This window comes from Stylophora pistillata, chromosome 14 (genome assembly GCF_964205215.1).
Source record: "Stylophora pistillata chromosome 14, jaStyPist1.2, whole genome shotgun sequence".
Lineage (NCBI taxonomy): Eukaryota > Metazoa > Cnidaria > Anthozoa > Scleractinia > Pocilloporidae > Stylophora > Stylophora pistillata.
Window position 1 is genome coordinate 15,008,612 of NC_142532.1, and position 13,767 is coordinate 15,022,378.

Consider the following 13,767-nt stretch of genomic DNA (forward strand, 5'->3'; position numbering starts at 1 on the left):
GCTGCTCTTACCTCACTAATCATTTTAGTTTATTTATTTCTTTTTGCTTTTTCTTTCTTTCTTTACTAACTTACTGTCATCTGCAACATAAAATGTAGTAAGGTAACAGAATACTTCTGGTTTATATAGCTCCCTGATTCACAAAGTAACATTACCATCTTGGTACTACTAGAAAACAAATTTTCAAAACACAAATGTTTAAAAAACAAAAGTACTGTAAGGTAAAATAATTATAACAATATAATTTAATCGATTTATGTGAATAAAGCACTGTATTGTCTTTTCTCGTATTGCAACAGCCTTTAATGAATCAACTATCTTCTAAACTTGATTTCTTATATTCAGAAGCTGCCTGAATTATAAACAAAGAACTTATGTTGGGTATTTATGGAGGTGGAAAGAACATAATGATTATGATGATTAATCTTCCAAATTAGAAATGTCAGAGGGAAATTATCAGAAGTATTTCTGAAGTCAAAGTTGTTTGTTAAAAATGTTCAGGAGAAAATTAATTAGATTAAGTCAGCTGTCAATTCCCAGTTAACATTAAGTCATGAGGAGAAACCAAAAGCTTGTTAAATTAGCCTGTGTACTGCTGTGCCCATCCAGTCAAATAAAAATCAGGGATGGGATATTCCCAAATGCAAACAATGATAGCACCATACAAATGTCTTTTTCCCAGCTTATTACTGGGGAGGGGGAGGGAGGGGAGCACTGGTATGGCCACACTAGTTGTAGTCAATAAGAAATTCTTACTAATTTCGGCAATATACATATATTTTGCCACCTTGAAAGAAAATGGCTACAAGTCAAATAGGAATGTTTCATAACAATGTTCTGTAGGGATATGATGTAATATTACTGATGGGGATCATAAGTATCCTTACAGTGGCAGCGCATGTGATCTGTATGTAAAGCAAAGCAAAGCTAATCTTAAAAAAAATGAATGGAAGAGGAGTAGTTGATTATTTGCATAAATTAATGCAATGCACCTGCAAGATAGTGGAATATACTTCAGGTAAACATACATGTGCCTGTAAAAGTTTCAAATGACTGAGTTATAAAAATATTATAATAATAATAATAATAATAATAATAATAATAATAATAAAGTCGGTTTCATTGGAAATGCTATCGTAAATGCTAACCGCCTCCCGGTTAGCTCAATAGGATAGAGCGCTGGACTGTTGTGCGGGAGGTCGAGGGTTCGAGCCCCGGCCGGACCAACACTCAGGGTCTTAAAATAATTGAGAAGAATTTGCTGCCTTTCTATAACATCAAGAAATGGTTAGATATTCTAGTCTTCTCGGATAGGGACGAATAAATGGAGGTCCCGTCTCCTGCAGGGTTGGGGTAGGAGACGTTAATTTCCCACACACGAGATTACTGTGTGATGGATGTCCTCCCCTGGGGTGGGATGGGTGGGAGGGTGGACTAGCACGAATGGTTCCTATGTTCCTTTCTAGTCCTTCCCCACTGCAAAATTAATGCAGTGAAAATGGACTAAATTAAATTAAATTAAATTAAAGTAGCTGTTGTTGCAACAGAATAACGCTTGTTTAGTGTGAATTGTTTGCTACGCTAAGGCTCGACAAAGATTATTATGTAGGCGATTGATTGAGGGCGCTGAAAATATGCAATATTTGAGATCGTCCAACATGATTGGTTCATTTATGATTTATCTTGAATTAAGCCTTTATTGACAGCAGTTGATAGTAGTTCTCTATTACATGTCTTTAGTACGTTTGGTGATGTGCCTGTTCACGAGACAACTTGTTGATAAAACTGCAAGTATATGAAATGAGCAGATGTTTTCATTTTTTGATTACGGACACCCGTTCTTAAAGGCTCAGAAAATCAGAAGGGTGGAATGGCGAAAAATCATTCTCATTCAAGCGAATAATCGCTTGAATGCACGCACGTCGGCGCAAAATGAGTGTATGAATATTTTCACAACACAATAATTACCTGTATTACTTCAGGCTAATAACACTTAAAAATCCAACCAGTCTTCAGACTCGCTGGAAAAGTATCTTATTGAACTAATCTCCTGCTTTGTCTGGATAACTCAGTATCGCTGTTTTTGCAATTCTGAAGGCGAGGGCGACTGAAGAACCAAGAAAATGATCACGCTTCATAACTGGACGGCCAGCCTAAGTCAGCAAACAGCACACAACTCCAAAGAAAATGACTCCCCTATACCGCTATTTGTTAAGACGTGGTTTTGGTATTAAAAACCCATTCAAAGGATCAAATATAACAAACAAGGAGAAGTATCATGCATATTTTCAACTTAAAACCACGCAAAAGGCCGATGTCTTCATCGAACTCAGTCTACAAACATATGGAAGCGCTTGGCAGCCTAAAGTTGATGACCACTGATCAGTTACTGTGACGTCACTAAAACGTATTTCCGCGGTGTCGGCTGAGGCCAACTAAAGTTGAGCTGTTAAAGAAAATAGCGCGCGCACAGAAGAAAACATTGCCTTTGGTAACACAATCTCATCCGGCTTTGCCAAACGCCAAGAACATACAGATGAGGAAATGACACCCTAAAACTGACCCTTATTATCACATATCAAAGGAAGGTCATTAAGAGATAGCCTAATGAGAGCTAAGCTCTGAGATTTTTAAAAAGCGCTAGCGAATGGTAGGAGACGCACAGGCCTATTAACAGACCTTTCAACGGTCGACTGCCTTTTGCTTAAGCGTGTCGCCTCACGCAAGGTGGAGGTTTTCATGGATCAAGTGACTCTTTTCATTGCTCTAATTATACTGTCCTTCATTCAATAATCAGTATAGTAGATTTACAACAAAACACTCGCGATTAGTTAATTTTCCTGCACTTAAGAAAGTAGGATTACGACACGATTAACTTAAGCACATACAGTAAATATCCTTGCGGTAATAACGCTATGTAACGCAACACACTAAACGCAACAATGGGCCTTTTCGCTACCATAACAGGTCTCACACCCGATCATATAAAATGCCTAAAACCATTTGTACTGTTTGAGAGCGTTTGAGAGCGTTTTGGTCAGAGCTTTTGAAGAAGGATCAAAGTGGCCATACAAATCTTTGAAAGGCTTCAAACTACGACGTACAACGAATTTGACCTTCCCGAGAACCGGTCTTAAATTGCATGCTAAAAAACAGTGCTTGCTTTTGTCCTTGAGAACGATAGAATACGCGTCAAATATTTACAAAAAAATACCTCTACATATTTAGAATATATCAAATGACATTTACGTATAGTGAAAGGAAAAGGAAACGGCCTAACGTTTACGGAATAATCAGTCAAAATTTGCCGATTTCTGCAGCTATTACCGCCATAATGAAAATAACGCTTCCACAATGCAATGCAATCGGAGTGCGCACACCGCCTGAATTATAACTATTTACAGCAAATTAATGAGGATAGGAACTAAACAAGCAACAATTCATTTACCAAGCAAGAACGTGTGAGATGATCTTATTAATAATTGTTGTAGTTGATGCGACTTTTGGAGCAAAATTCACGTTGTGTATTAGGCCTATGCGGGATTAGCGTAAATACCTACTTACACAATCTAAATGGCTAACACCCACCTAATCTAACTTTAGATCATTGGGTTCAAGCCGTGTCAAATGATCATCTCAGTCTTCCCAGTAGCTCATTCAATATGCATAAACATGTTTTTCGACCAATCAATCACTCATCGGTGAACAAGCCAAGGTGATCGCTGCGAAATGCGTCGGTTAAAGCCCGTCTTCCGTGATGTGAAGAATATTGGGCGCGATGGAAAGAAAACCACTGTATCGATTCCGCTGAGAGTGGATCTTGGGAAGCAGCCTCATAAGAGTACGGAGGAAATTAGTCAGGACACCAACAGTGCAGTAGAACAAGATGTACCTCTTGACGATCTGGACAAGCAGGAACTCTCAACTCAACAGCAAAATCGAGTTTCGAGTATCTCTGTTTAGTGAAATGTGGTGGTGCTCTGTCCTTTTCATCGAGATATTTCGACAATGAACGATACTTTCCCTACGCAGGATATTCCTCCTTCTTCTTCGAAAAGAAGAGGAAGACACTGTGCCGCTTTTTGTTTGTGCTAATAGCTATTATGACACAACAGGCAATCCAACAGGTCTGCATTTCTTCTCGTTTCCGAATGACGTCCAGCAGCGAATCAGATGGTGCAATCTCCTGAAGCGCCAGCATGGAAAGGACGGATTCTTCATCACAAAATCAACTTCTTTGTGCTCAGAACATTTCAAAACAGAAGACATGCGAAAAAACGTGGGCAGGTCGCTGGAAATTGGTGAAAGGTTTATAATGTTTGTACGGTTGTTTTGTTGCTTGGATACCAAAAGAAAATGGAGCTTTGATTTTCGGTATTGTAGTGTTTATGCTGGGATTTTTTTCTTCTTATTAAAAAGTGACATTTATATCTCTTTGTGCACTGTGGTCTTATACGATATCTGTGAACTGAATGTAAAATTATAAAATTATAATGTAAAATTAAAATGTAAAATTAAAAATTTAATAAAATCATGAGTTTATTATTATATATATGGGCAGAACCATCTCGATTAAACTAGTCAGTACCGAAAAAACCACGGAAAATGCTTGCTTAAAGGGTCCCAGTAGCAACTGTGACAACTCAAGAAGAGTCATTTGAATTTGAACAGGAATCATTTCTCCAAGAAGTTGAAGCAGCTGTGTCAACTGTCAATGCTGCTTCATCTTCACCAGCCCTGCAACAATCAGATGTTCTTAAGTTGCAACAGGAAATAGAGCTACTGCAAGTACAATTAGCTGACTTGAAAGAAAAACTAAGTGAAGTTGAAAACGAGGGGGATATTTATTGGCGTGCCAATTTTCAATTGACAAAATTAAAGATGATGAGTCTGCGGTTCTATTTTAAACTGGATTCCCAAACTATGGAGCACTCATAAGCTTCTATAATTTTATTGAACCAATGCTGGCAAAGATGCAGTACTGGAAAGGAGAGAAATTGTCGAAAGAGAGTCAGCATACCAAACAGATGATAACAGAGGTAAGCCGGGGCCTTCAAGAAACTGTCATTCTTGGATGAATTTTTACTCATACTTATGAGACTAAAGGCTGGGTTATTTGTACAAGATCTTGCTGATAGATTTGGAATCAGCAAGAGCCTGGTGTCCAGAATCTGCATTACATGGATTAATCTTAACTATGTGGAACCGAAAGAACCTTTCCCATCTCCAGCACAAGAACTTGTTTACAAGAATATGCTGCAAGAGTTTGCTCAATATGCAACAACTAGGATTATTTTAGACAGTACAGAACTGTTTATTTTTTCTTCTGTGAATAATAATGTTAATTATTGTCAATAGGCTCTTCGAAATGTTATGTTTGAAGAATAGAATTTTGAAGCTCCTTCCCATAAAACATAGTTTAACTCGCGTTTTATTGTCATGCCAATCACTTCTCTTATTTACACAATGTACAATGGTACCTTATCTTGATTTTACAAGCCCAACATCATCTTTTTTCCCTGAGTACTGACAACATTAATATTAATATTTCTTAATGTAAGGAAAGATTACACCTAAATCAATTTGAGCATTAAATTTGAGCTGGTGAAGGTGAAGCAGCATTGACAGTTGACACAGGTGCTTCAACTTCTTGTTGAAATAATTCCTGTTCAACTTCAAATGACTCTCCTTCAGTTTTCACAGTTGCTACCGGGACCCTTTTAGCAGGCATTTTCCATAGATTTTTCGGTACTGACCAGTTAAATCGAGATGGTTCTGCCCATATATATAATAATTAAACTCATCATTTTATAAGTTTAAAATTTTACATTTTAATTCTACATTACAATTTTATAATTTTACATTCAGTTCACAGATATCGTATAAGACCACAGTACACAAAGAAATATAAATATCACCTTTTTAATGAGGAGAAAAAAATCCCCCCCCAAAACAAAAATCCCAGCATAAACACTTCAATACCGAAAATCAAAGCAGGCATTTTCTTTCGGTATCCAAGCAACAAAACAACCGTACAAACACTATAAACCTTTCACCAATTTCCAGCGACCTGCCCACGTTTTTTCGCATGTCTTCTTTTTTGAAATGTTCTGAGCACAAAAAAAATTGATTTTGTGATGAAGAATCCGTCCTTTCCATGCTGGCGATTCAGGAGATTGCACCATCTGACTCCTGCTGGAAGTCATTCGGAAACTAGAAGAAATGCAGACCTGTTGAATTGCCTGCTGTGTCATAATAGCTATTAGCACAACCAAAAAGCGGCACAGTGTCTTCCTCTTCCTTTCGAAGAAGAAGGAGGAATATCCTGCGTAGGGAAAGTATCGTTCATTGTCGAAATATCTCGATGAAAAGGACAGGGCAAAACCACATTTCACTAAACTCTCACTAGAACTCGCGACGCGACTCAACACTAACCTCGCTATCATGTTTGCGCGGTTACACATTCAATATGGCGCCGGGAACTGTGAAAAGGACTATTCGTACATTGAAGAACAGCATCTTCCAGACAATACTAACTGTGTGAACTGTCAAAAGAGTATCGCTACAACACGATGTGAATACTGTGGCCCTCGCCAGTACTTCTGTGTTGAATGTGCACGAGCTCTACATATCAATCGAAACAAGTTTCATGTACTTCATGAGCAATGGAAGGTGTGTATGAATATTTTGGGGCCGGTTGTATTTTAGCTACTTTTAGTGTAACATATCTGGTTAAACTGTACTTTTATCTACTTCTTACTTTCTTTATTTTAATAGGATGGGGTATTTTCTCCTTTGTATGCAGATGAGGCAACTGTTAGCTATGGCCATACGTACAGTCTGAACAGCAACAGTAAAGCTGTTCAGACTTCTGGATGCCTCAGGTAAGTTCATTTCATTTCTAGTGGTTAGAGAATACTAGAATGGTTTTAAAACAAAGCGTTCTTTTTCAATTTTATCTGCTCCTTTGTCACATTTTCCTGCCGCTTGCCTAAAATCAAGAACGCTGATGATAGTGATACGATATTTAAATTCTCTCGATATGTCAGGGCCAATAATTAAAATCAAACAATCAGATTGCTCCATTGGCTGTCCAATAATTTCTAAGTATTGGACCGGTTAATGTCCTGAATGATCCCACATGCAATTAAGTTTTGTGATGATATGGCTTACCATTAAGTCCAAAGAGAAACAATAAACTTGGCTTGCATCTATCTGTAAGAGCCTTTTCTGTCGTGCTGGGAGAATATTGGCCCTTGGACTTTTCTGTACAGACCTTGCTGCCCTTGGTTTGTACTTTCAAGACCTCGGGCCAATATTCTCCTAGTATGGCCCTCGTGCTTGTTTAATAAGGTGTCTACATGGCTCTCAACAAAGTAAGAGGTATGTAAAGCTGTATGTAATGTTTTTTTTTTTTTTCGTTTTGTTTACTTGACTTCTTAAGTTGTTCAATTATCTTTGTATGAATGTCAGGAAATCACCTCAAATATGTACAAGTGTGTGATTGTGAGCCGCATGCTGTCACACTCTTGAAATGTCAGTTCTGGCCAGGGTCACCAGCAAATCCCACCACAGGATTCAGCTTCAAACTGATGGAGTTTATGGAGATGGTCTTTCTTCATTGTCGAGTGTCCCTGCTAAACATCACAGAAGTGATCACAGAACTCAATCCTCAGCTACAACCAACACATGTAGGTTTGCTTGCAAAGAGTCTTTTTCAGACATATGACCAGACTTTTTTTAATTGATTGATTTTGGCTGAACGGTATGTATTTTTTTAGGTGAGCCCAATTTACAGTATCCTTAATTCAGAATGCTTTGAAGAATTCAGGTATGGGTGTTTATAGGTTGAGAGTATCAAAGCTGCTAATTTGTGGATATACAAGCTCTACTAAGGTATTATTGATATTAGAATTAATGTCATTATTACTACTATTATTATTGTTGTTGTTCTTGTTATATTATTATAATTATTATTATTATTATTATTATTAGTAGTAGTAGTAGTAGTAGTAGTAATAGTAATAGTAGAGGCAGTCACATGATTTACAAGTGCTTCTTTATATAATTATTATATTTCCTTATTTATTATCTAGTTGCCCAGCTTAAATATATAGATGTCAAACTCATGCTTTGCTTTTGTTGCTTTTGTGTTCATATGATTCAAAGATACATTGACTGTTTGTTTTAAGGTCAAGATTCCATTTACATTAATTTACAAGACATATTTCTTGCTGTACATGTACATTTACTGACTTGCTGTAAGAAAATAATTAGTCCCAATTGACATTTTGTTGTTTTCACGTGAAGGTATTTCATGCATCAGTACAAGCATTGTGCAAACTACAATGGAAATTTGTACAATGGAGCTTGGTGTCCTTTATGTCCAAGGGTAACTATATATATACATTGTAATTTGTTCTGAATAGTAGCTTGCACTTGAGGAATATTATTATTGCATTCATTTTGGGGCACACAAAATGCACTCATCTTTACACTATAGTGCTGTAGTTCTGCAGTATTCATTTTATGTTGTTGTTGCTGTTCTGTTTTATATCTATTTTTCTCTTTTGAACAGGATGATGGTGCACTCATTGAAAGCATGGATGGGTGCTTTGGATTGTGTAGAAAAAAGGACAAAGGGCATGATTTAGGAACACCCAAACATGGAACACTCCTATTTGCAGACCAGGATGATGTTGACAATTTTGTCAACAGTTATGGCAAAGCTGGAGCAGACATGGAACAGGTCTGTATATAAGATAATGCAATGCTCAGATGTTAATTTGAGAACTCTATGATTTTCCTTTTGGCCCTTTGAATTCAAGATTTTCTGTTTTTGTCCCTTTTTTATCACAGAACTGCAGTAAGTTCCATGCTGGAGAGGTTCTTTCAGCTTTAAGATCAAAAGGCAAAAACAAACTCTTTGACGAGAAAGGTGTCTTTGGGCGAGTATGCAGACATGACTTTCCTAAAGGATTCCTTTAGTAAACATAAAGCATGGTGAAAGGTATGGAGTATAATTTTGTAAATACACTTTACCTAATGTTGTGCTCAATCCTACATGTATTGTCTGTTAGAGAATTACATGATAGAGCCATGATTATTATGAATTTGTCAAGCTGACAATTAGCACACTTGTATATACAATGCAAGAGCAAGACTATGTTTCTTTACACTAATAGCATCACCATTGTATAACTTTGTTATTAATTTGAATGTCATATTATAGGAAATATATTCAATTTGTCTTAGATTTTGTGTAAAAAGATCTAAAAGAAAAAATTGGTTATAATTGATTCACCTTTTCAATAATCTTTTCTCTCTACAGAATATCATACTCTGTTTATGAGCTTAAGAGACTTAGAAGTCTTAATGAGAGCACCAGAAGCAGAGTAATCATCATGTATGACATCGCTTGTCTATTAGCACACCATTTGAAGGTAAGTACATTTTTTGAACATGTATGTGCAGGAGGCTAAATGGTAATTCTAAAGTGGTATTTGATTAATTGTAGAACTGTCCAAAGTATTTTCTATTAAATTTGGGATGAAATAAAATAATTTATTGGAACAGTCTGGAATTATGTGAATTGTGGAAACGAAATGAAAATGTAATCGTCAGAGTTATGAACTGAATTTTGAGCAGTTGGCTCAATCAAATAAAACTTCATTTTTGCAGCTCACATAAGTCCATTGCCTGTTTCATCACTTCCTCACGTGGGTACTGGCTTGCTCCCAACATATGGGGGTTCATAGCTCAGTGGGTAGAGCATTGTAATGACAATGTCATGGGCTGAAATCCCAATGGGGCCTGATTCGTTTCTTCTTTGTGTTTGGTTAAATTCTCATTATTGCTTACATTTAAATTGCATGTATATCTGTGAGGATCACATCTTAACTTCAGAATAGTTTGTTACTACTGACACAATTTTCATTTACATGATTATATTTGTTAGTGTTCATCTCAGGAAAGCCTCTTGGAAGGTGTTCATGTTGCCATACCCATATTCCATTGCTATGGGCACAAGGCATCATGTCAGGTTAGTATATATCTGCAGTTTAACGGTAAATGGCCTGTTGACAATGTGAAGAAATGTGTGGCAATACCACAACATTGGTTAAATACAGTTCTAATTATAATAAAACATCCCACGCTTACCAATGGGTGAGCAGTGTGGGATCAGAAATCTGACAGCAGTTTCCAAAATCAAAAGCAAATGATCTCCAAGGGTCAGCTTAGCAAGCAAGGTAAAATATTTAAGCACATGTACTTGTTCCTTATAAAAGAGTGGCCACCCTAAATAAACCTATCAGCTTCGGAAAAGACCACTGGCCAGTGAGCCTTTACTCAACGTTAATTTTACCTAAATTGAAAATTAAAATTTTTGAGTATATAGCATGCAGTGTAGGTGGTTTTAGTGGTTGTTATCTTTTGAGCATTTGTTTTACTGGAAAGTTGGGGCAAGAATGCAATGTGGGAGGAGGTCTCACGCCTACCAGGCTTGGTAAACATATTTTTGCTCTAACTCTCCACTGTTTCCTAATTCAAGATGGTGCTTTGAACACTTGATTTGGAAATATTCATTCACACTGCTAAAATCTGCCTGCACTGTAGGCTAGTACATGTTTTGGCTAACTATCTCATGCAAGGTCCATGCCATATTGATACTTAGGTTTATCTTCAATGTGATTGTCTGTAGATCCAATACAGTCCAAGAAGGATCAAGGGAACTGGATTGACAGATGGTGAAGGGGTGGAAAGGTTATGGTCCTTTCTGCGTAGGTTTTCCTCTGTCGCTAAAGAAATGAGTGCTCACAAGAGGACAGATGTTTTGACTGATGGGCTTCTTCACTATGCCCAACATTTGTATCACAAATTTGGTATGATTAATTTTATTGAACACATAACTTTCACCTTTCTGTAGGTTTTGCTGAAAAGTAAAAGATATATCAACTATTGACCAGAACTTTAGCCAGAACTTTTTGACCACCCTTTATTTTAACATTTTATATAAACCTCGCGGAGCAGTTTATATAGCGTCATATAAGGAACCGCTTGACCAATCAGATTGTTGGAAACTCTTTGCTCAGCTCTGAAATTATACTAACAACAATTAGAAATTATTCATCCACTTTTAATAAAGTTTTAAATTATTCTAAATTTTCATGGTTTATGCTGCCTAATTGGAATTTGGCTTAGAGATTATTTCTTAAAGTGATTGAAATCTTTACCTCATTTAGTAGATTTTTCCTGTGAACTGATATCAACTTAGATTTTTGAGCCTGATCACTAAGCTCTGAAACATCTGGGGCCTTTAAACTTTCTGCTTATCCTTTGAACTCATCTTTTTCTGCAGGTGTCATGTCATGCCATTTCTTGACAGCTTCTTTGTTCTTTTGAGGCAAAGACAATTTCTTGCACTCATCTAGCAAAATTAAAATTAAAATTTTCATTTCCACTGAATATCAATTGAATCGGTTTGATTATTATAATGTCACTGCATGATTTTCAGTTTCCTCAGCAATCAAAGATCTAACTAAAATTGAAAATAAATTAATCAACCACTCTATTATGGTGTCAAAGGTTAAAAGAAGCTGAGGATGAAAACCCTTTTGGGTTGTAATATAGAGCTCTGTCGGACCCCCACCCTTGCAAGTACCCCTCCAGGGGTTTAGACACATTTAACAAAACCACTGTCCATTATTGATTTAAATCTGGTATCCTGGCACCAAAATGAAAATAAAATTAATATCCAGCAGACAAAGTTAGGAGAGAAAGCTACAATATTCATTTCTTAGAAATAATTGACTAGCAGAGGTTTATTAATGATACCCATAGACGTACAGGCACCTTTGGACTTAGAGGGGGGACTGTGACCTCCATGCCTAAGAAAATTACACAATTTCCTAATCTGTTAGCATTAAACTGATGTAGAACTGCCTGAAAACTGATTCTACTGTTGCCTGAATTCTAAGCAATTTGCCTGACAAATGTTGAAATTTTTTTTAAATTGGGGGGGGGGGGAGGATTTGCAAACCCATCCCCCAGGATTGTAATGCCTCTAATGTTACCCTATATTTTAGCAATGGTCTATAATAGTTACAATGCATGTAAATAATTTGTTCTTAGTGTTTGAAATCATTATCAGGCCTCTCACCTGACTTGAAATACTCTGAACAGAACATGTTGTAGGAGTGCGAGCCACGTGAACCCGTTGGAATCTTAATTGGCTTTGGAGCTGCTTGTACTCCAGAACTTATGTTTTCCTTTTGTCTAGCATTTCCAATCCATTTCTATATAAATGTATCACATTAAAATGAAGCCTTTCAAAATGCCTTAAGCTATAATAGCAACCCTTCCCTTTTTGCTCTCTTTCCCTTGCTGGCCCTATAGAGGCCCAGCCAGGGTAAATTCCTACAAGGGACATGGCCCAAAAAGTAGCGATAGCATATATATGAAAGTCTGAAAAAATTAAGATCAGCTTGTTCACCAAACTTCCGACAAGAACAACAAGGTGGAGAAATATAGACAAAATAATGACACCGTAGGTTTTTAAATTCAGACAAGCAACACAGGGAACCCCTTGGCAGGACCTAACCCTATTAATACCCATGTAAGCTGCACGCAGAAGCTCTGAGCTTGTTTACTTTACTTGATCAATAGATTGTATTCAATCCAGAACAGAATGATTGGCTGGCAACAAATTAATAAAGGTAGATCTTCTTGGTATGTACATGGATGATAAATGTAACATTCAATCACTCTAGATTGAGGATGTAACCTAAATTTCGAGCCAGGATTCGATCGTTAGCTATCATGATTACTCCTGGTATAGTTTTAACTGTTTTAGGAGTAAACCTATTAAAGCATAAAAAAAAGCATCAGGTTACCTACTATTAACACTTTCAGGTTAGCCTACTTTTCAGCTCCAATTAGCCAAACTTGTGCTCCGGCTAGACTCAGAGCACTCAGGTTAGCCTAACTAGCTCTTAATTCTCTTGGCCTACAGGGCACTAGGGTTAGCCTACGTTTAACTAAGGTTGCTTACGTTAGCTCTTCTTTATTCTTTATAATTTATAAGAACGGATGAGTAAACGCCTATCTGCTTTTACGGGTATATTCTTGATCATTGATTATACTGTAGACTGCAAGCGTATTTTCGAGCATAAAACGGCACAAAACAATTATTTAAAAAAAAAAAAAAAGGGAGCCTCCTTTAATTAACTAGGCAAACAATTACCACAAGGCTTCATTATGAATAGTAGAATCGTACAGTGAACTTCCTTGACATTGGTATATGACGGGCAAAATTTTGTTTAAGAATCAATCCTTTAAAAGACAAGTTGGTGCAGTACACAGAGTAAGGGAAGTATAATTCTGAAGGACAACATACCGCTACATCATTTACATATGTCGGTGCGCTTTGAAGAAAGAAGCAGTCACCACAATGATCGCTATTATTATTCAACGAGATGCAAATAAGTGGCGGGGTATTCCGCATACATGAAACATGGTAGTGTTTCAGTCCAACTAATAAATATCTTACCTTTACTTGATCAATAGTCAGCCCAGTTTCCTCGGCTGCCACACCACTCTTTTCCGTATTATCAGAACTGCATGTTTTCATGCCGCCGTCATAATATTCTTGTAGTTTTGACCTTTGTACATCGCTTATTTTATTATATGTTCTTTTGCGAGCTCTACTAGTATCCTTGTCAGTCATAGTGACGAAGAAGCGCCAAAAGTACACGACAAAGCCGATAA

General features: G+C 37.0%; 2 protein-coding genes and 1 long non-coding RNA gene across 5 annotated transcripts in view; 2 read left to right on the plus strand and 1 right to left on the minus strand.

The window, feature by feature from the left end:
- Positions 1-702: 702 nt before the first annotated feature.
- LOC148716735 (uncharacterized) lies at positions 703-4,550 on the plus strand. Its single transcript, XR_015995041.1, has 2 exons — positions 703-3,461; positions 3,604-4,550. It is a non-coding gene; the product is annotated as an uncharacterized LOC148716735 (long non-coding RNA).
- A 1,488-nt stretch (positions 4,551-6,038) lies between these two features.
- Positions 6,039-9,443, plus strand: LOC148716736 (uncharacterized). Of its 2 annotated transcripts, none has more exons than XM_088744217.1 (8): positions 6,039-6,672; positions 6,778-6,884; positions 7,474-7,691; positions 7,782-7,831; positions 8,311-8,392; positions 8,579-8,749; positions 8,860-9,010; positions 9,332-9,443. In XM_088744217.1, exons 3-7 carry the CDS (start codon positions 7,593-7,595, stop codon positions 8,986-8,988), a joined length of 531 nt encoding a protein of 176 aa, XP_088600343.1. In that variant the 5' UTR covers positions 6,039-6,672; positions 6,778-6,884; positions 7,474-7,592; the 3' UTR covers positions 8,989-9,010; positions 9,332-9,443. The 2 variants fall into 2 exon arrangements, with proteins under 2 accessions (XP_088600343.1, XP_088600344.1); XM_088744218.1 differs by having other exon boundaries at positions 6,806-6,884.
- Positions 9,444-10,720: 1,277 nt separating this feature from the next.
- The window catches only part of LOC148716737 (uncharacterized), a 9,801-nt gene continuing 6,754 nt past the window's right edge, over positions 10,721-13,767 (minus strand). Inside the window, exons 1-3 of one of the 2 annotated variants that reach the window (XM_088744219.1) lie at positions 13,550-13,767; positions 12,161-12,296; positions 10,721-11,428 (exon numbers count right to left, since the gene is read on the minus strand). The exon at positions 13,550-13,767 is cut by the window's right edge and continues 206 nt beyond it. In XM_088744219.1, the coding sequence (XP_088600345.1) occupies positions 11,331-11,428; positions 12,161-12,296; positions 13,550-13,726 (411 nt within the window). In that variant the 5' untranslated portion in view covers positions 13,727-13,767 and the 3' untranslated portion in view covers positions 10,721-11,330. The remainder of the gene's footprint in view (positions 11,429-12,160; positions 12,297-13,549) is intronic. The other variant, XR_015995040.1, reaches the window with a different exon arrangement.

Coding starts and splice junctions, on each gene's coding strand:
- LOC148716736 (XM_088744217.1), top strand. CDS start 7,593: ATGGAGTTTATGGAGATGGTCTTTCTTCATTGTCGAGTGTCCCTGCTA. Junction 7,692..7,781: donor CTCAGCTACAACCAACACAT/GTAGGTTTGCTT, acceptor GTATTTTTTTAG/GTGAGCCCAATTTACAGTAT. Junction 8,750..8,859: donor CTGGAGCAGACATGGAACAG/GTCTGTATATAA, acceptor TTTTTATCACAG/AACTGCAGTAAGTTCCATGC.